The sequence below is a fragment of the Crinia signifera genome, chromosome 1 (assembly GCF_055691185.1).
Source record: "Crinia signifera chromosome 1, ASM5569118v1, whole genome shotgun sequence".
NCBI classification, from domain to species: Eukaryota; Metazoa; Chordata; class Amphibia; order Anura; family Myobatrachidae; genus Crinia; species Crinia signifera.
In genome coordinates, this window is record NC_139217.1 from 432965351 (window position 1) to 432988220 (window position 22870).

At 45.8% G+C, this 22870-nt stretch overlaps 1 protein-coding gene across 1 annotated transcript; it reads left to right on the top strand.

Annotated features, from left to right (window-relative positions):
- Positions 1-283: 283 nt before the first annotated feature.
- On the top strand, positions 284-22727 carry TRIM23 (tripartite motif containing 23). Its single transcript, XM_083152899.1, has 11 exons — positions 284-437; positions 4503-4665; positions 5517-5638; positions 7095-7373; positions 8909-9091; positions 13845-14060; positions 14172-14306; positions 15210-15339; positions 15661-15771; positions 16531-16655; positions 19958-22727. The coding sequence occupies exons 1-11, from the start codon at positions 336-338 to the stop codon at positions 20135-20137; spliced, it is 1746 nt and encodes a 581-aa protein (XP_083009025.1). The 5' UTR covers positions 284-335; the 3' UTR covers positions 20138-22727.
- Positions 22728-22870: the final 143 nt, after the last annotated feature.

The following is a 22870-nucleotide window of genomic DNA, read 5'->3' on the forward strand; positions in this document are numbered from 1 at the left end:
CAAGGGGAAGGTGCGCAGGCTGCTTGTTTTCCCACACTAAACATGGCGGCTGCTGCGCGGTGGCATTGGGCGCCGCTATACTGTGCGCTGCTACTACTGGCAGAGCTCGGATTCGGCCATTCGTCGCTCCACGGGGGGGATACTGAATTTAATATATACCATTATTTACTAAGGAAACTCACGGACCATCATTTACCATCATTTTAGAGGTTATATTATATGTGGTTTAATCTGTAATAACGTTTTTAGAGTAAATTATAAATGAGAGATGTATTCTTCCTTCCAGCTGTGCCAGAGCGCCCCTGCTAGATCTTGGAAGAGGCCGGGCTGTCAATATGGCTGCCGCTGCAGCTGCTGCATATAGGCACGGCTCTGCGGGCAGGATGGAGGGCATCAGCAGCAGGCAGAGCCGGACTGGCCCGGGAGGATCAGTAAAGGTGAGCCTGGGGCCCAGAGGTTGTGCTGAGGACATAGGTGCCATCTGCTGCTCGCAGGGACTGGCTCACATACAGGAGGCTGTCCAGGGGGCCACAGTCTACACGTCACCAAGTCAACTTTATGCTGTAATAAATGTCAACTGCTATTCTGCCAGCCTAACTGTGTCCCTACCAAGAGTGGCTGGAATGATGTGCTGGAGGCTGAGCCAGGGCTCGCTTGCCTAACCTATGCCATGTCATTCCCATATATGATTTATATTTATCTAGTCCTGTATCTCTGTGTGTAACTATACTACCAGGATCATTGTGTGCGAAGTGCTGGAAAATTATATATATATATATATATATATATATATATATATATATGAAAATCCCCATCTGAATACGTTCTCAAGCATGTCAGGGTAATGTCACAGCTGTGGTCTGTGTACATTGTGTATAAAGTTACCGAATGTAGTATAAATAGGTTGAGAATGTTGTCTTGCTGTTGCCATGAGTTACCGTGTCTGCTATTTGTATATTGTCAATTCTGAAGTTCACCTGTTACGTGGTTTTGTTGCAAATCATTTGAATGCATATAGTGATCTGTTTTTAAAACCGCATCCTCCTATATCCGTGGGAAGTCATGGCAGTTATGTAGTATATAGCAGTTATTGCCTGTGTATGGCTGCCCAGCCTGCTGTAGTTTGAAGCTCATGGGGACTGTACCTTCTGCAGTGATCTCTGTACTGAGTATGTTCAGAAAAGTACTTATCACTTCATTGCACTTAAGAGCAGATTCCGGTATAAATATGTAAGATTGACATGTTTGCTCTGTGGTTGGCAGCCTGGGGGTGTCTATTTCTTGTAGGTAACCGTTTAGATTGGGTGATGCGGGGCCCCTTCCTGCGGGCCCGGTGGCTCTCCGCTCGCCACGGGGTCTATTCTCCCTCTATGGGGTTTGTGGACCCCCACAAGGGAGAATAGGCGCTGTCAGTTGGGATCCCTCCTGTCGGAGCACCGGCAGTCGGGATAGTGGCCGTCGGGATCCCCCCTATCTGGCAGTCATCTGGCACCCCATGCAACCATCTGTCTGTACTTTGAATTGGCATATTTATATGACTGCTTGCCCCAGCTTGTGAGATTGGCTGTTATCACTGTTTACTGCATTTGCACCAGCCCCATCCTTGGTGCAAAAGATGAGACTGAAGACAATCTCTGCATACGCTCACATGTGAATCACTTGCAGCTTCTCCTACCACACCCATGCTTGGGATGCTTATAGTATCTGTTATCGCCCATTCCGCCACAACTGAAATGTCTAGAAAACTGATTGCTATTTGCTGCATGTGCAGAGCTGGGACGCATAATCAGTTTGCCAAATATTGCAATGTATCCGCTCTCAAAATTAGCATGCAGCTATGCATTTATTTACTTACAGTTTCTTATATAGCGCAGCATATTCCGTTGCGCTTTACAATGGGAAACAGTGATTAGAAACAAACCGACGTAGGTAGGACGGCCCTGCTCGCAAGTTTACAATCTATATAGGTATAATAGGAGGGATACATAAGGATAGAATTCCATAGCATGGCAGTCCCACCAGATTACTAGACAGTCCTGGTGGGATGCAATTAGATACAAATGCTACTGGTGGTTGTGTGGGGGTCCTGAATATGATAAGCTTGCCTGAAGTGGTGAGTTTTGGAAGGGCATTCCATATAGTGGGTGCTGCGCGACAAAAATCCTGCAAGTGTAAATGGGAGCGAGTAATGAGTGTGGATGAGAGGTGCAGATCTTGTGCAGAGCGGAGAGGTCGTGGGGATATATTTTGAGATAAGTGAAGAGATATAAGTCGGTGTAGTCAGAGTAATGGCCTTGTATGTAAGTAGAAGTATTTTATATTGAATGCGGTAATATACAGGCAACCAATGGATGGACTGAAGCCAGGAAGATCAGCCTCGCAGCTGCATTCAAAATGCATTGTAGTGGTGAGAGTCTTTTCTTAGGAAAGCCGGTAAGGAAGCTATTTCAATAATCAATGCGTGCTATAATGAGTGCATGGATTAGAGTTTTTGCAGTGTCTTGTGTAAGGTATGGATGAATTTTGGATATTTTTTTAAAATCATGTAACCTGATTTAAAGACAGATTGAATGTGAGCGATAAAGATCAGTTCAGAATCAAGGATGAGGCAGTGAGCAGTGACCCTAGGCAGTGAGCTTGTGGAGTAGGATTAATTGTTGTGTTCTCAACATTGATAGAGATATGAGGTTGGTAACTACTCTTGGCTGGTGGGAATATAATTAATTCTGATTAGTTTGCCAAGAGAGGAGGTATAGATTGAGAAAAGCAGAGGACCGAAGACTGAGCGTTGTGGTACTCCAACTGACAGAGATAGTGAGGAGGAGGTAGAATCAGAGAAGCGAACACTGAAAGAGCGATTAGATAGGTAGGATGAGAACCAAGAAAGGGCTGTGTTCTAAAGACCTAGGGAGTGCAGTGTTTGTATGAGAAGAGAGTGGTCGAATGCAGCTGAGAAATCTAGAAGAATAATGCTGTGTACACACGGAGCAATATGATCGCTGGCAATATATTGCTATATTGCTCAGCAATCATATTGCTCAGTGTCCCGTTCTCATCAGCAACCAGAGATGGTCGCTGATGAAAATGACACACTGCCGGGAGAAGAGGCAGGGGAAGTCGCTGGTCGGAGGAGCAATGTGAGAAATGGCCTTTAGATTTAGCAGTGGCCAGATCTTTACTACTTTAGTCAATGCTGTCTCTGTGGAGTGTTGAGAGTGAAAGCCTGACTGAAGTGGGTTTAATAAGTTGTATTCATTAAGAAAGTGTGCGAGGCGAGTGTAGGCAAGTCTCTCAAGTAGCTTGGAGATAGATGCATGGGAGCTGAGAGAACAGGTAGTCAGAGAGACGGTTTGGATCAGAATTGTGTTCTTTTTTTCAGAATGGGAGTAAGTGCATGCTTGAACGGGTTCCAGATGACTGCCTGACAGGGGGATCCCAACTTTGGAATTCTGCTGCCAGTGCTCCAACAGGGAGGATCCCGACTCACAGGGGCTATTCTCCCCTGTGGCGGACCACAAACCCCCATAGAGGGAGAATAGAACCTGTGGCGAGCCCGCAAGGGGCTTCTTTGCGATTGCCCCCGTCGGAGAACTGGCAGTCTGGATCCCCCCTGTCAGACCGCCATACCACACCCACATGAACAGAGAAGGAAAAATACTAGGAGAGAGGTTTCAGATGTCAGGCTTTAGTTATGTGGATGTACGTTAAGACAAATCAAGAATAATCGCAAGTTCAAGGAAACAATGGGAAAATCTATGCATCATAGAGCACAAGTCTATTGAAAGCCTATGATGGCTTTTTGTTATGCCAAACACAATCCAGTAATAAATCAATGCTTGCTCCTGTATATGCCTTCTTACTGTGTGTGTGGAATACTGTACGTACGAGATCAGGTCGACATGCTTTGGGTCAACCACTCGAGACCTGAAATAGGTCAACAAGGGCGACATGATTTTTTTCACGGTTTTTGTTGACATAGACACTGTCAAATTGTGCCGCTGTGCTAGCCATGCTTTGGGTACACTGACAATTATGTTCTCCCACCACGCCGTAGTGGAAGGTAGGGCATGAAATGCTACCTGTTGGCTTAAAGAAAAAAAGTGAAAAACCTTTCTGCTCTTGACTAGGGTCGGCGTGCCGGGATTTAAGACCCGTGTTGACCCTTTTCACACCACAGAAAACAGTAGTTGTAATGTCACACATCTCTGTAGGTGTAGGCATTTCACATATGATTTTGCCTGTCATTAGCTCTCCTGTAAAGGCTGAATGAATGTGTTGTGTAGACTTAGCAGGCTTTCTAAAGAAGATCACTATAATTATTGTCAGACGTTGGGCATTGTGTGGATCAGACATGATTTCATGTCCAAAGAGGCAGGATATTTATCTGGTGGTGGTTGGGTTGTTGTTGTTTGCTTAGAACATTTAAATTGACTTTTTAAGCATAAGTTATGTTCCACATATGACATCCGGGTTACCCGACATTTCCAATGCTAACACTTTAGGTTCTGGAGTGTGGAGTTTGTGAAGACGTCTTTACGCTGCAAGGTGACAAGGTTCCCCGGTTACTGTTGTGCGGACACACTGTCTGTCATGACTGCCTGACCCGCCTTCCCCTGCACGGCCGGGCGATACGCTGTCCATTCGACAGGCAGGTTACTGAACTCGGTAAGGATCTTCAATTGTTTCATAGAATTGCTTATTATTTGTTAGTATATTTTATATAAATCTTATGCCGTCCATACATGGAGTGACAAACTCTGTTCGTTTGAACTAGATTGGATCGCATCTAGTTCAAAACGCAGAACATACTTTATGTGATGGGATCATGTTTGTGGGAGCGGGCATCACATCGCATCGTGCCCTTACATTGCACTGTGTATGGGCGGCATTAATACTGGTCCACTTTCTTGTTCTGAAGGCTTTTTGTCTTGTTGTGTTTGGGATGCAGTCAAAAGGTCGACGATAACAATATTGCCATTCATACAGTTATGCCCCCGCGCACTGGGTGATAATGTTCACAATATTGCTCAGAAAGGGCTTTCTGAGTGATATTGTGGACAATATTGTCTTGTGTGAACACGCCCTCTCGTTAATGATGTGCACTCCCATGCGTTTTTAATGACCCCCCTCTCCCTCGTTCAAGCATGTCCGGAAAAGGTTATCCTTAAAGACCGCAATGCTACAGCTGCAGCACATATTGCCAGTGATTTCTTTGTGCTGTCGCGATAAAACGACAGGTGCGTGCTCCCGTGTGCAGCCCCTGATGGTTGCTGGTTGCTGGCCAACTATTTCCCCCTGCGGCTCCCCCGGCACAGTCTCCTGTTCATCAGCAACCTGGTCGCTAATGAACAGGAGACACTCAGCAATAGATATCCCCGTGTGTAAACAGCTTAAGGTAACATTACAGGTCATTATGATGAATAAAAATGTTTGGTTGGCAATTTTCATACCTATTTTGACAAGTTCACTTGGCACCCTAAGGGTTAATCTCTGACACTCTTGTACTTTACAAACAGGAGACTCTGGTGTTTGGGGTTTAAAGAAAAACTTTGCTCTACTGGAGCTTCTTGAACGACTGCAAAATGGTGCAAGTGGCCAGTGTGGTTCTTCGGAGGAGGCGATAGGAGGATGTGGAGAGGTATACATGGGCCAATGCTTTTCATAGCCCTTTGGGACCACATTTTTCTTTACATTTTGCACAAAATTATATATAGGCCCTCCTTCACAGTTCTAAGCAAACATGGTGCAATGAAAGGGAGGTGAATGCAATTTTTTATCTTGCCTATTGCCTGCTCTTCCATGTAGAACTTACAAATACAGGGCAGCTTTGTTTTTACACCATAATATATTGTAGGATGCACCCTGCTTCCAACTCAAATCCCCCCCCCCCCCCCCCCCCCCACACACACACCTTAAAAATTGGTTTTGCTATGGTTTAAGACTGCACCATCTAGTTGGCGCCACTTCTGAATTGAAATAAGGCCCATTAGGAGACTGGGTTAATTATTTTACGTTTCCCCAAAAGCAGATGAATGTAAACAGGAGGGTTGTGCAAGCCTAGTGCGGTCACCCAGATCCCTGCATGTGACTAGCAGGGTACCTGAGCTAGTATTGTAGCTCTAGTGCCGGCCTCGCCAACTTGTGGCTCTACAACTGTTGGGAAACTAAAGTCCCAGCATGCCTTGCCACAGTTTTGCTCTAATGGCATGTTAAAACTGTGGAAAGGCATGATGGGATGTGTAGTTTCATAACAGCTAGGGAGGGTAGGATGCACCCTCCTTCCAACTCAAATTCCCCCCACCTTAACAATTCTCCCCATCTGCTGTGCAACATGGTTTTGCCACAGTTTAAGACTGCACCATCTAGTTGGCGCCACTTCTGAATTGAAATAAGGCCCATTAGGAGACTGGGTTAATTATTTTAGGTTTCCCCAAACGCAGATGAATGTAAACAGGAGGGTTGTGCAAGCCTAGTGCGGTCACCCAGATCCCTGCATGTGACTAGCAGGGTACCTGGGCTAGTATTGTAGCTCTAGTGCCGGCCTCGCCAACTTGTGCCTCTTCAGCTGTTGTGAAACTACAAGTCCCAGCATGCCTTGCCACAGTTTTACTCTAAGGGCATGTTAAAACTGTGGGAAGGCATGATGGGATGTGTAGTTTCATAACAGCTGTAGAGTCACAGGTTGGCTAGGCCTGGGTAGAGGTTCCCAGAGAATCTGGGCAGCTCTCCACACATCTCCTGTCACAGGATTGGGGATAAGGTGGGGGGCAGCACAGGGCACCGGCGAGCACAGCTCCAGTGCTGAAGGTAAAGGGATCACTAGTAGCCTTGCACTATTCTAGTGATATGTGCCTCTTTTTCTAGATTCCATGCCTATTGAGTTCTGTGTTAGGTGTAAAGGGAGCAAGGTATGTGTATTATGCCACATAACCAGTATGGTGAAGTCCTTTATCTAGATGACTTTCACCTGATTCAGTATTACCCAAGCACACTTACGGATGGGTATATTTGGAGATCTTTCCACTGAAATGAAAGTGAAGGGTGTCAGTAACTCGGCATTTATGTCTCGTTTCTGCTCATTCACCTTTTTGCAGAGTATCGTCCGCTGTGATGAAGATGAAGCCCACGTGGCTTCTGTGTACTGCACTGTGTGTGCCACCCACCTGTGTGCAGACTGCGCCCTGCACACACACTCCACAAAGACCCTAGCCAAGCACCGACGTGTACCTCTAGCTGACAAACCTTATGAGAAAACCCTGTGCTCCCAACATCAAGTCCATGCCATTGAGTTTGTGTGCTTGGAAGATGGCTGCCAGGCCAGCCCCCTGATGTGCTGCGTCTGCAAGGAGTATGGAAAGCATCAGGGCCACAAGGTAATGTAGTGCCGGATCCACGGTGGGGGGCCAGCAATATGTGAAAATATGCTAATGATAGTGCTGAGGGGTTTTATACAGTGATGGCCAATAAGGGCATCCCTAATCCACCATTTGCCTACATACAGTAGGGCCTGACTAGGCCACCCCACCGGGCACACAGCCCCCGCTGCAAATGCGTACACAGTCGTGCACACACGGAAAATAATTCATCATTGTTTTTTTTTTTTTCTTTCCTGCTTGCAGTGCTGAGTGAGCCTGCGGAGGTCATGGGAGAAGGAGGCCGCGGCCTCACTCCCAATGGTTGGGGGACATCTGCTGGTTTTCCGGGGGATGCCCAGAAAATGCCGGCGGCACGTCCCCAAATGCCTGCAGGGTGTCAATCACCATGAAAGCAGCTGCCTCCGGGCGAATGGCTCACGCATGTCGACTGCGTACGTGTGCATGCCGAATTCGCAGCCCGGTGAGCGGCTCTAAATGACCCCCCTAGATACACTACAGATCTCTATGCAACATGGGCTCAGTCACACTCTAAAACCATATAGTGACACACCTGCATTTTTGTAGCCACACCCCTTTTACCTCCCACAATTGGTCATTACCTGGCAGGTAAAAAAAAATCTATGCATCATGCCCAAAGTCTCTGCAGCAATTCATGCCTGGTGTATTGATTTCTAGGTTTATTTCTTCTAATTAAAGCCTGCAATATTTTACTCATAAATATAACTTTTTCTGACATCCCACTGGGGGGTCACTGGAACAGTGGGTTTGGGTGGAGCTCAGCCGTCAGGGCACCAAGGAGAATAGAAATCTTTGTGTGCAGCCCAGGCTCCTCCTCCCCATACCCTGCCCCCAGTTTTTTCTTGGTGCCTCCGGGTGAGGGTCACTAAGGAAGGGCTGCTATGCCCTTATTGTTAGAAATCATTTTTTTATTTTTAAGGGCACTTTGCCCTGAGACGAGCCCGCGGTGTTTGCCGCGGCTCCCGCGATCTGCCTTTCATGCTCAGACCTGCAGCGGTCTACGGCGCGGGTACTGTGCTTTGAGGGGAGCTGGGGGTGTTTGCCATTGCTCCCGCACGGCTGCCTCCCGCCGGAACTTAAGCGGCTTGGTGACCTTCACGGCCAGACCTGCCGCTGACTCCGCAGCACACGGAGACGCCGCCAACAGTTCACCCTGGGAGCTGTCGGCCTCTGTCCCGCTGCCAGGGGGGGTGTCCACCGGAGGGGGCACAGGGGGGGGGGTGGGGTGCATTAGTGGGCGGTGCGTCACCTGAGGTGGGGGGCATCCTCTGGTGATCCTGGCAGTGGTGCTCTGTTTCATGCAGCGCATCGAGTAGACCACCGGGATTAGGCAGACTGGGCATTTAGAAGAACATGCTGAAATAAAAATATTGAAAGTTCTAATTAATTTAATAAAGCTGTATACTTTGCTTAGCAACGGCAGGAACAGTACCTTTTGGTTATGAGGATGCAGGGTTACACTGTAAATGATTACACTGCATTATCTAACCAATGAGTTTCTTTATTCTATACAGCATGTTGTTCTGGAGTCTGAAGCAAGCCAGATCCGTGCCTCCATTCTGGACATGGCGCATTGTATAAGGAGCTTCACAGAAGAGATCTCTGAGTACTCCAGAAAGCTAACTGGCATCGTCCAGCAGATCGAAGGCGGAGAGCAAATCGTGGAAGACGGGATTGGAATGGCACACACAGAACACGTATGATAAATACATTCCCGCTGCAATCTTTTCTCTTCCATGTAAACCTGCTTTGTGTCTGTGTAGTGACCACAATGGTGCTGGATAACTTGCAGATAGATGCATAATTCCAATGTTATTAATAGCTTAGTAATATGTTAATTGTGATGACCATTCACCTACATCGCTTACTGTGTATGGGTGAGGGCTCCCAAGGTTTCTAGCAACGGATGCTCGGTTTGATGTCCTGCATATCGCACCTAACTACATTGGGGCAGATGTATTAATCCTGGCAAAGAGATAAAGTGGAAGGAGATAATGCACCGGCCAATAAACTCCCAACTGTTCTATTTCAAACACAGCTGACTTCATCTCCAGTTTCTTTTCTCCAGGCTTGATACATCTGCCCCGTTGTTAGTACCTAAAGAAAAAAAGATATGCCTAATTGGTGCGCAATAAAACCAACGTGCAGCTATATACAGATAAACAGTAGAAACACCATGAATTACTGAACACGTCATGCAAATGGAAAAGATTGTGAATCTGAAGGATAGCGCTCAGAGGTAACTATATCCCAAGGCTATCAAACCTTGTAAATAAATTGTATACAAAACCAAATAGAACTTGGATGAATCACAATTAGTTGGATAGATATTCAGACATATGGTAGTCCAGATTTTCCAATACTTCCAATTCTCCTATTAAATAAAAAGGGGAGAAAAAACAGAACACAGCATGGTACAGATCATTAAAATTCCAGGGGTTTTAATATACACATTGCACTTACAAATACCGGTAAGTGACTTGGTTAAAAGTATGAAACAAGTGATCCCAGGCATGCAGCAGGAACAAGATGTAAATGGGTGGTACTACGGTCTGGGTCCCTTGGTCCGGAACAAGGAGCCTTAGTCAGGGATTCACCGTCGCCTCAACACGCATACAGGGTCCACAGGTCCAATGTAGCAGCGGGTACGCGCTTAACACGTTTCGGAAATGTTCCTTCGTCAGAAGAGTGTCTCTAATATCCTTCTCAGGGCATATTTATACCCCAACAATCCATCAATTACAGCTGGTAGTAATCGCCCTTAATCGGCGTACAACATCCGACTTCTTCATGAAAAACATGGAGGTGCGTTCCACCAAGGGGAACCTTCACCGCTTGTATTATATTTACCGGAAGTGATCGTCTCGCCCAGTATTTGCCGACTCTGCGTTCCACAATAAACAATAGAGTTTCCGCTTGCGTTCCACTATATAGATGCCAGCAGGGGAAGCTCCTATAACGAATGTAATAGATTATGCACATATAAAACGGAAAAGAATATGTATATATCTCATAAGTAAGTCAGAGGTTGTGTACATTGGCGTTTCTCCTGAGAATTCATATAAGCTGAAAAGGGGTGTGGTGTATGGTTCCGACAGTCATTAGCCCGACGTCAGGATCCCGACTGGCCGGACTCAGACAGTATGGCGTGTGCAACAAAGCTGCGCATGAGGGAGAATAGCCGGTGGCTGTCAGGAACCTGTCTGTCGGGACCCCCTCCCGCACCCGCTGGAGAGATGTTAAAAATACAATAATGAATAATTACATAAAATCTTTCAATTTATTCCCAACACCATAGGAGGTAGAATAGTTGCAGAAAAGAAGATAAAACCTTTTCTCACTTCGTGTTATTTTAACTCAAATTCGCCATTCAGGCCCCTAGGAACCAACCTGCCTAGACGATGTATCCATCGCATCTCTGTCCTTGAAAGGCATTTTAGGTACATAATTTTTCCGGCTCTTGGGTAAAATGTGTTCAATACCCCAGAAATTGGTAATGTGACATTCTTTTGCATTATGAATCACTCGAAAGTGTTCAGATAGCGTATTTGTTTACGTATATTATATATATGCTCGGCTGTGCCGGCCTTCAACTGTCTGGAAGTTTTTTTGACATATGAAAGCCGCAGCTGCATTGCAGTACATAAACAACGTTTCTAGAGGGACAGGTTATAAATGGTTTCATAGAGATCTAGTTACCTCTGAGCGCTATCCTTCAGATTCACAATCTTTTCCATCGCTAGCAATCTGCTTATGCTTATGAAGGATGGAACATGATCCCTCCAGTGTGTACACACAATGTGGGTTGAGGGGCTTTTGCTCCGATGATGGAACGACTGCCCAACTGTGTACCCAGATTTAGGATGGCATTTTAGTGTCTTGTAGCAAATCGATATTGCTGCTTCTGTCTAGGAAATTCTCATCCTAGATTAATAAATGTTTGCTATATGAAGGTACCATCCAATATAGGGTCTGATTTAGCTTAATTAGCAAAGCAAAAAGCACACAACTGAGAAACCGATGTTGCACTGCAGGTGGGGCAGATGTAACATGCGCAGAGAGTGTTATATTTGGGGGAGTTATTTTGTTTCAGTGCAGGGTAAATACTGGATGCATTCTTCTTCTACTTTTTTTTTTTTTTTGAGTATTTATTTCAAAATAGAAAAAGATATCAGCATATACACCAGCAGAGCCATCACAACAATAGCCTCTACTTTATAAAACATATTAATATTTACGATTACCCTCATAATGAATGCATAAATACATGAAGAAGAGAATATATCTTATCCAGCTTTCTCTATTCACCACAGTGGCCATACTTGCCAGTAAACCGAGCCCAACTTTTAATAGGTTCTTGTAAGAGTTAATAACAAGTTGCCCACAGACTAGCATACTTAGGCCCTTATTCTGGTTGGTGCGGTCAGAGCCGCACACGGGGCTCCGACCGCACAAACCAAGGGCCGCCCACCAGACGGATCGCCACGGCCGTCCGTACACGGACGGCTGGCGATCCGCATTAAAATGGTGGAGGCTACGCCTCCACCATGGTGGGAGCTGCCCCCTGCATTCGATGGTCGTCGACCATCGAAGGCAGGCCCGCACGCCGCGGCAGCTCCCGCAAGCTAAGACCACACGGACAATCGTCCGTGTGGTAGCTTGTATGGGGGCTGAAAGCTGACATCCGGCGACGTCAGCTTTCCGCCCCCATGTCATGGTAATGAGGGCGTCATGCCCTCATTACCATGCATACGCCCCGCGTTTGCATGGGAACGCCCATGAAACGCGGGGCGTACACATAGGGAAATGAGGGCATGAAGCCTCTCACGCCCCTATCCGCCCCCTTTGCGGCGGACGAAATCCGTCTGCGGCGAAGGGGGCTGCACATGCGCAGATTCACCTCTGCGCATGTGCAGTGTTAAAACATCGGCGGTACGGCCGCACGCGGGCCGTACCGTTCCGATTAGAATAAGGGCTTTAATGATTCTTTTAAGATCATGATGCCCCCCCCCCCTGCAGACGGTATCTTGCCATATTTGGAACCTCTAGCCAGAAACAATAAATAAATACATAAATATTCAATTGCTCAGTGATCCCTCTATCCCTAAAATAATTATTACTCCAACTCTTTAACTGAATCTGTTCGTGGAGCAGATTGTGAAATATCCAACATATATCAAATAATTATGCATTATTCTTACATTGCAATTTAGAGTTCAGTTTGATAACGCCTCACCCAAATCTAAAGCTGGTTCACACTTTGAGATTTATCTGTCCGATTGTGTCTGGTGGGAACAAAAATTTGGTAAATGGGCAAGACAACTGTTCTTATAACTTTATTAAATCAAACAGATTTAACAAATTTGTGACCGTTCTCCTTTTTCCAACGTTTGGGAGCAAATGGTTGATTGTGATTTGTTCAATTACATTGCCAGGATTTTGTTTCCACCAGATAGATTGGACAGATAAATATTTAGGTGTGTAACCAGCATTAGTCTTTGCACATGTTACATCTGCCCCACCTGCAGTTCACATGGTTTTGCCGAGTTTATGTGCTTTTTTTTTTTTGCTATCAGGCCCATAGTTGAAAAGAATTCTATCAAAACAACTTCACTATTATTTCAATTATTTATTCATAAATGCCGTCCTAGTTCAGTTGAATTAAAACTAGTATATTAAACCTTGATTTAATAACAAATATGCTTCATGTAAAATTTATGGCTGAAGTCCGTACATGTTTCTCACACCAAAGAACTTTGTTGAACGTCACCATGTTGACATTGATGATATAACACGATGTAAGCCTAACGCTAACTCTTACATATTCACTGACAATCTCGGCATCCACCAAGCCCAGACTCGCCCATCTGACTACCAATCGGAGAAGCGTGATGCGTCACTCCACAGAACACATTTCCACTGCTCTACAGTCCAGTGTCTGTGTGCTTTACACCACTCCACGTGGCATTGGACTTGGTGATGTGAGGCTTGCATGCAGCTGCTTGGCCATGGAAACGCATTGCATGCAGCTCCTGACGCACAGTTTTTGTGATTACACTGCCAGTGGAATTTCAAAACTCTTCAGCTATTAAATCAACAGAGCATTGACCACTTTTATGGACCATGCGCCATAGTGATCGGTAACCTCTCTTGGAGCGGATGCTACGTCCTCTCTATAGTGTGAACAGGATCGGGGTTACTCATTTACACTGACGGCAACCATGGTCCGACCTGGGTAAAGCCCTTCTTTTTACCTGGGTAGGAATTTTTTTTTTTTTTCAAATGGATCTGGGTTGACCTGGCACCAACCCAGGTCGGACCTGGGTTATTTGTCAGGTGTGCAAGGGGTATGATGTTTTTACATTACACTGCCAAATTATTATTTAGAGACTATATCAATTCCTCTGCTTCCCTCCCCCACCCCCGCACCCCCCCCCCCCCCCCCCGTAGGTTCCGGGTACAGCAGAGAACGCCCGCTCCTGTGTCCGAGCATATTTTTCAGATCTACATGAGACGCTCTGCCGTCAGGAAGAAATGGCGCTCAGTGTTGTGGATGCACATGTGAGAGAGCAGCTCATCTGGCTGCGGCAGCAGCAGGAGAACATGACCATACTGTTATCTGAGGTGTCCACCGCTTGTCTGCATTGTGAGAAGGCGTTGCAGCAGGTATAGTGTGTTTGTGTGTGTTTGTGTGTGTGTGTGTGTTGCAATCCTCCATTGTATCCCGTTGCTCCTCCCCTGTCACTGCTTACGTGATGAGGGTGTGTTCTCACACAGGATGACTGCCGAGTGGTGCTGGCCAAGCAAGAGATCACACGACTGTTGGAGACTCTGCAGAAACAGCAGCAGCAGTTCACTGAGCTGGCGGATCACATGCAGCCGGACGCCAGCATTCCGGTCACATTCACAAAGGTAATTCTGCAGCTCCTGCGTCCTGCAGGACGACTCTCTCCCTGATACACATTGCTAGTCCTGTCAGGACACTACACTCCCAAAATTAGTAACAGGCAAGAGGCGGTTGGTGGGGTCCGCTCAGCACCCATGGAAATGCTGGGCGGACAACTGCAAACACAGGTGTACCCCTGCCTGCTTTGGGCGGATGGTGTCCCTGCCCACCCCCAATTCGCACAAGAACGGCCAGGATAAAGTATGTCCAGGCTTTTATCTGCGAAGAGAGGAGAAATCATTTGATGGTGAGTAACCAGATGTGTAAGTGTACACATTCGCCCGCATGGTAGCGCAGGGATTCAGGGGGTGGGGTTGTAAGCTCCCCCCCCCCCCCCCCCCCCCCCCCTTAACAGTGTGTGTTGGCACGCAGGGCCTGCAAATGGATGGTAATGTTAAACATCCATTTGCAGCCTGTGGGTGAACACACACATCATTCGATGGTCGCTGACCATCGAATGATGTGGAACGTGCACGCATATCTGTGACTCTCAGGTCATTTAGATTTGCGCGCACCCTCGGGAGGAAGTAAGCGGGCAGATGACAGCCGGTGATGTCACGGCCCGATTACCATGGGAACTTCCAGCGCTGGGCATTCCCTTGGGTGCAACTATCCAATGCCAAACCACCCCCCCCCCCCCGCCCCGGCCGCAGCCTTGTGTGCACACAACCGGCATATGCACATGTGCAGAAATGACCATACGCATGCGCCCACCATTGGTCCCCGTGCAAATGTTCTGGTCTGAACCGACCAGAATATTCCCCTTAGTGCCAAGGAAATACGGGTCTCATTGGTCGCATGTCTGCAACATCTACTCTACTATGGTTTTTTATTGATTTAAGTATTTATATTTTTTCTTCTATTTACAGGACAATAGAGTTCACATTGGCCCTAAAATGGAAATTCGCGTTGTGACACTCGGCCTGGATGGAGCAGGAAAAACAACAATATTATTTAAGCTAAAACAGGATGAATTCATGCAACCGATTCCTACCATTGGTGAGCAGCGATTCTCTATGCCAGTGGTTCCAAAACCCTCCTGAATCGCGGCACCCTCGGGTATCTGCCTTTTCTCCTGGCACCCCGGGGATAAAAGTTTTCACTGGTAAACTTGGAAAAAATAATGGGAGCCAGCGATCTGTGCAGAGGCATTTACTAACATACTGTATGTACATTCTGTGTTCTGTTCTGCAGCCTCTCCTACATGAGAACCGTGTATTGTGTCTACTCATGAGATGGAGACTGTGGCTTTTGGGGGAGCTCCATCCCCATTATTGGGCATAAGGTCTTTTAATGGTTTTCTCTTTTTACTTTCTATAGGTTTTAATGTTGAAACTGTGGAATATAAAAACCTGAAGTTCACGATTTGGGATGTTGGAGGCAAGCACAAGCTGAGACCTTTGTGGAAGCATTACTACCTTAATACACAAGGTGAGTGGGTGTCTTAAGCCCTCCGTACACATGGGCCGATTCTAGCAAAAATCGCCAGGGATATGGTCACCGAGCGACCATATCTCCGTGTGTACAGGGAGACTGTTGCCGGGAGCAACCAGCCTGTGGTGGTCGCTGGTTGGAGGCGCATACTCCTATGACCAGCGGCTTCCCCTGGCAGATTGCCTAATTTTCATCAGTGACCATTGCTGTCGCTGAGTGATAATCGCTCAGTGAGCATATCGCCCCATGTCCCTTTCCTATGCCACCGATTACTGTGGTAATATTTTACAGAGGTATCCTTTTGTATATTCCCTTACAGAGGTATCCTTTTGTATATTCCCTTACAGAGGTATCCTTTTGTATATTCCCTTACAGAGGTATCCTTTTGTATATTCCCTTACAGAGGTATCCTTTTGTATATTCCCTTACAGAGGTATCCTTTTGTATATTCCCTTACAGAGGTATCCTTTTGTATATTCCCTTACAGAGGTATCCTTTTGTATATTCCCTTATTTACTCTGACTCTATTTCACTCTGCCCCCAAACACTGCAGCATGGTAATCCGGCTGCGGCTGACGAGGCTGCGAGTGATATTGCAGAACAGGCCCCTAAAACATCGGATTTGCATGTACACCATCGGCTTTACATACAAATCTGAATTAGGCCCTCAATCAGAGACTCTGGAAAATCTGGACCGGAAACAGTCCTGTAGGAGGTAGCGGCTAACGGCAGTATATTTCTTCTCTATTTCTCCAGCTGTGGTGTATGTAATAGACAGCAGTCACCGAGACCGAGTCACCGAAGCTCACAGTGAACTTGCAAAGCTGCTAACTGAGAAGGAATTACGGGACGCCCTGCTCTTAATATTTGCCAATAAGCAGGTAACCTACATAAGTGAGAGCACAATTTCTCTTGCTCGTCTCATAACTCCAGGTCTACAGGCTCTGTGATTTTACTGCTCTTTAACCCCTTGAGTGGTGGGTTTTTCTGGGGCAGGACAAACCTACCACAGAAATCCAGAAGCAGCGCCCCCCCCCCCTCACCTCCGCTCCGGCGTACTATCCTTGCTGCCTCTCTCCCCGAGTCCCCCCTGCCTAAGCCACGGCGCCTGTCACATTTAGCAGTAACGTCGGCGGCAGGCTGGGGGATGTTCACGGCTCGGGAGGACTCTGGTGCCTGAGCGCTTCCGAGTCCCCCCGAGCCTGGCCGACCATACCCGAGCCTGATGCCAACGTCACTGTAAAATGAGTGACAGGCTGGCGGACGGGCTGGGCAGGCGGGTCAGAGAAACTCCGGCGTACCGATCGCCGGAGTACAGGTACAGGGGGGTGACTGTGGGGGACAGGAGCTGGTCACAGGGGTGTCCTGTAGAGGTGCTGCGCCAGTGGTGCACACCTGGACACCACTGGCGTGCACCTACTGTATAACGGTGGTATGCCTGGAGATTTTCCGGGACAGCCCGCTGTGGCAGCGCAGCTGAGCCCGGAAAATCTCCGGGCATACCACTCAAGTGGTTAATCATCTGTAGTTGTCTACACATTGATTACCTCCACCGCTTATATGGGCATGTACCAATGAGGCATGATCTAGGTAGATTAGAGGAATGGTCAAGAGCTTTAATGACCAAAAAAATGTAAAACCATGCACTTGGGTCTCAAAAATCCCAAGGCTAAATATAGTCTTAATGGCACTATAATGGAAACTACTGAGGAAGAGAGGGATCTAGGTGTCACTATTTCAGGGGACTTGAAGGCAGGTAGGCAATGTAACAAAGCAATGAAGAAGGCAAGTCAGATGCTTGGTTGCATAGGGAGAGGAATCAGCAGCAGAAAGAAAGAAGTAATAATGCCACTGTATAGGTCATTGATGGCTAACCTTGACACTCCAGATGTTTTTAAACTACACATCCCAGCATGCTCTGCTTCAGTTTTGCTATATTGGCCATGCTAAATCTGGTGCATACTGTGTTCAGTTCTGGAGGCCATATCTCTAGAAGGATATAGAGAGATTGGTATACATCACATAACCACATACTATGAATGACTAACAGATCTTAATATGTATAGTTTGGAGCAGAGAAAGGAATGAGGGGACATGATAGAAACTTTCACATATATCAAGGGTTTTAACAAAGGTCCAGGAGGAAAACATTCTTCCAATGAAGAGCAGTATTAGAACACGAGGCCATACACTGACATTAGGGGGTGGAAGGTTCTGGGGAAATCTGTAACCTGAAATCACAGAAAGGGTGCTGGACAATAGTCTCCAGTCAAATGTGGTCGGTGCTAAGACAGTGGAGTAATAGAAATATGCATGGGATAGACGTAAGGATCAAATAGGGTTTGAGGTAATATGGTTAAAAAGGGGCAGATTAGACGGGCCAAGTGCTTCTTATCTGCCGTCGGATTCTATCGGGTAGATTTACGAAGATGGGAGTTCTATTGAAGATGGGATGTTGCCCATAGTAACACATCAGATTCTATCTATTATCGTCTAGAAGGTGCTAAATAAAGGCTCTCATTGGTTGCTATAGGCAACATCCCATCCTCAATAGAACTCCCATCTTGGTAAATTTCCCTGTGTTTCTATGTTTACACTTATGGCCAGCTATCAGGAATTATTCAGGATATTAGTAGGAATTCACCTAATTTATAAATTTCCATTTAAATTTGAGAATTTTCTGCTAAATAAATAAGTTGATTCTGATTGGTTGCCAAAGCAACATCCCGTGTGTGTGTGTCCCCCTGAAAATGAACTACTGCAACCAGGGCCAATATAAAGGTGCCAGGTGCCCTAGGCTAATACACATGTAGCTGCGATTGTAATGCTGCTAAACCCACGTGTATGGGCGCTCAGGGACTTCCCAGTCATACTGCCCATGTAACAAATGTTATACAACTGGAATGTATGATCTAATGCCTGTGGTGTGTGAAGGAGAGTTGGTCTTTAGGCTGGTGGTGCTGTGGAAAATCTGGAATAGTTACTGATCATTCCTGGTCCGAGCTGGCCATACACCTTAAGTTTTTTTTATTTTTTGTGTCTATCCCAGTAGTTTCCAAATGCAGTCCTCGAGGCACTCCAACAGTTTAGTGTTTATAGATATCCCTGCTTGTGATTCCAATATGAAACTGAGGTACTAATCAGCTCACCTGTGCCTAAGCATGGATAACCTTAAAACCTGGACATTTGGGGTGCTGAGAGGACTGTGTTTTGTGAACCACTACTCCAAACAAACAACCAATTCGCTGGTAATGTATGGGAACAAATGGCAATCAACTATTTTCTCCCAAATGTTGGAAGACTTGCAAACCAGTCATGTCCAACCTTGGCCCTCTAGCTGTTGTGAAACTACAAGTCCCATCATGCCTTGCCACAGTTTTGCTATTCGGGAAGGCTAAAACGATTGCAAGGCATGCTGGGATGTGTAGTTTCACAACAGCTGGAGGGACAAGGAAGGACATGCCTGGTTTGGACACATTGGTTGCATGAAACAAATGTAACCAATTTGCCTGAACAACTGTTTTTGTCTGTTTTCTGTGTTTGGCAGAAAATGGTCATTTGTTTTCATTCGTTACCAGATTTGCATTCCAACCAGCGAATTGGTAATACACTACAGCAGGTATGTCCAAACTGTGGCCATCCAGCTGTTGTGAAACTACACGCCCATCATGCCTTGCCACAGTTTTGGGAATGCTAAAAGTTTGGACATTCCTGCACTACAGTGATACCTGAACAATAAATTGTGCATATCACCTAGTGCTTGCGTGGGTCACATACAACATTGTCTGGCCGGCTGTGTTGCCAATCAGATTATATCGTATGTGTTGCCTTGCAGCGTAATGAAGGACTAGGGGCCAGATGCACTAAGCTTCAAAAGTGATAAAATGGAGAGTGATAAACAGTCAGCCAATCAGCTCCTGTCTGACATTTTTCAAACACAGTCTGTGACATGGCAGGTAGGAGCTGATTGGCTGGCTGTTTATCACTCTCCAGTTTATCACTCTCCAGTTTATCACTTTTGAAGTTTAGAGAATCTGGCCTAGAATGAGATGATGTCATCATACATAAATGGCAACAGCCTACTGCAGGTTCTGTCACAGATATTGTGTCTACAAGTTACCTGTAAAAATCAATGAGATTTCTAGTTCTAAGTCCAGGTGACACTATTGTATTTCCTTTACAGGATGTCGCGGGTGCCCTATCTGTGGACGAAATGACCGAGCTCCTGAGCCTTCACAAACTGTGCTGTGGCCGCAGCTGGTATATCCAGGGCTGCGATGCCCGAAGCGGCATGGGGCTATACGATGGCCTTGACTGGTTATCCAGGCAGCTAGTAGCAGCTGGCGTGCTCGATGTGGCTTAAATATGGGAGACAGGGGGTCAATGCTTAAGTCAGTGATGTTCTCTGTTCTGTTGATTGCGTCTTACAGAATGTCGTCCTATCTCAGCATAAACCATTGCTATCGTCACATGGACTTGTGAGACGTTCGAGTTCATGAATAAGTCCACACTCATCTGCCATATTTCTGCGTTAGGAGCTCCGCACAAAGCTCTGCTGTTCACATGGACGGTTGCTGTCGCACAAGCACTTATATGCTGTATAAATGCTGCAGGCAGTGTTCATAAAGCGTATCCAACGTCTCGCTGATAGAGTGGGTTACAGCTGGGTTCCTGTTGCTGACGTCATGGAAAACATCCGTGACGTTATCCTGACATATACTTCTAGTAAGACATAAGCTCTGTAACAGCAGTCAGTATTTAGCACAACGGTCTGCTACAATTAACTGTGATGTCTGTGATTCTAACACATTGGCTACTGTCTCATCCTTACTTTATATATTACAGTCTGATGTTTACACTACAGGCATAATATTAATTTATTTCATTTGCAATGGCTAAAAAGTGTCATCTGAATACCAATCAACCGTGTCGCATACACGGAGGAGGAGCCATCTTTTTGTGGGTCAAACTGTAATTTTTTTTTGTTTTTTTTTTCCTAATGCCTTTTACACTCGCATGAAGTTCCTCTTCTCTTGAGTTCACCAGTTCTTAGTGAATGCACGGACTGCATTCCTATTAATAAGCATGTGCAGTGGCTGCCTGCGTTGTATATAGGTAACTGATATACTTTGATAATGTTCTACAATTAACCCTTGCTAGAAGGGGCCTTTCTGAGCACTGCATTGGTAAATAGAAAGAAATGATAATACAATGGAGGTGATGAGGTCTCTACAATACATTTAGTGATTTTAAAGTTCCCGTCTTCTTAGTGGGGTGGTGAGATGTAATGTTACAGTGTATTGTGCAGTTTACCTTGTGACGCAGGTGGAGAGATTCCGCCAGCATGAACAGTTGACTTCTCTCCTATTTCTGTATGAACTACACAAAGCTGGTGAAATACTTAGGCTGTGATTTTAATGAGGTATTTATACCATGCATAGTATACACCGTGTTTATACAGCAGATCTGTGATACTCTGGTTGCATAAACGTTGTGGAATCTTGCCGTCTCCAATAACCGCGAAGAGCACCCACCCACAAAGCAGTGGAGCTATTCATTCTGTGGGCTGTAGCAATACTCTTTAGAACAAGCATGTCCAAACTATGGCCCTCCAGCTGTTGTGAAACTACACATCCCAGCATGCCTTGCCATAGATTTAGCATTCCCTAATAGCAAAACCTTGGCAAAGCATGATAGGACTTGTAGTTTCACAACAGCTGGAGGGCCATAGTTTGGACATGCCTGCTTTAGAAACTGATATATCGATCAGCAAAGAAGCAGTGCCTGAATATATGGTCATTAAGTGCCTCTTTGTGGGCACTGCTTCTCTGTGATGCTATAGGCTGCGCAATCGCTTATATTATTTTAACACACAACATGACTTGGATAACATGAATATACACTTAAAGAACCCAGAGCAATCCTAGATTAGCAGTGATCAGCATACCACGGCCCTTGCACATTTTTAAACCAGACCCACGCTGATTTGATTTCTAATTTACTATTGTACGTGTCACCGTGACAACTCAATCAATCTGCACATGGGAGAACCAGAGCTGAACTCTTGTGTAGTTATGTAAGTACTAGGCAATTGCTTCTTAATACCTAGAACATTAAAAGGCTGTTGGGTGCTGTTACCTGGCATAGACACCCTGGCCTTGTACAGTAGTGTTACATTAGGAGCCGGCTCTAGGGGTCACTAATCACGTCGATGCATGGCACTTCTTGGTCACATGGTGACGGGGAAGGTAATGTTAGCAAGCTGAATGCTTTTAATAAATTGGCTCCTATGAATGTAATTAAATAAGTTGTACATTAAACGTGCAATGTGGACACTAATGATGGGTATGATTTTATAAACCGGATGTGAATTTATTGTAAGCTAAGGGGTAGCAATATTTGGGTCTTTAAGCTTGGAGTACACGTCAGTAAGCATTCTGATCTGTATCCAGTATAGACATGACAGGTTACTTTGGGTAACGCCAATAAAGCACCGCATCTTTCTACATGTCGCCTTGGGTCAGCTGATCCAGCCACACGCACTCACTGAATGGTCTATACAAGGATTAGCGCTAGTGTGATTTCCATGCACTTATATTATACACTTTGGTGTCTAAAGGTTTTACTTTTGTTGCCTCCTCCTCGCACCCCTTTGAGTTCACAAGATAACACAAGGGATGGGTGGTATAGCATTAATACAAAGCGGTAAGAAAGTTTGTAACTTATTGTAATAGTGCAATTCTGTTTGAGCTTGTAGAGTGTGAGTGCCGTAGTTCGGTTGCATGGTCTGTGCAGCAATACGACCCTGGTACTGGTATCGTGTGTTTGATAACGTTTTCTGTTGGCTTTCCGTTTTCTTTTCTTTATATATATTTCTGCAGGTACATGTACTTTGTAAGCCTGTAACCATTTCCTGCTTCTTGTTACAACTTCCAATAAACTAATTGTCTTAATTTGGTGTGATGGAATGATTTATTTTAATGCGTGTTTTGTAAACATTTGTGAGACCTATTCCAACAAGGTCACCGGAATTGTTAAGGTGCGATCATTGCATACGTTCGGGACCTAGTTCAAAAAGTATGTGCAGCAGATAGTT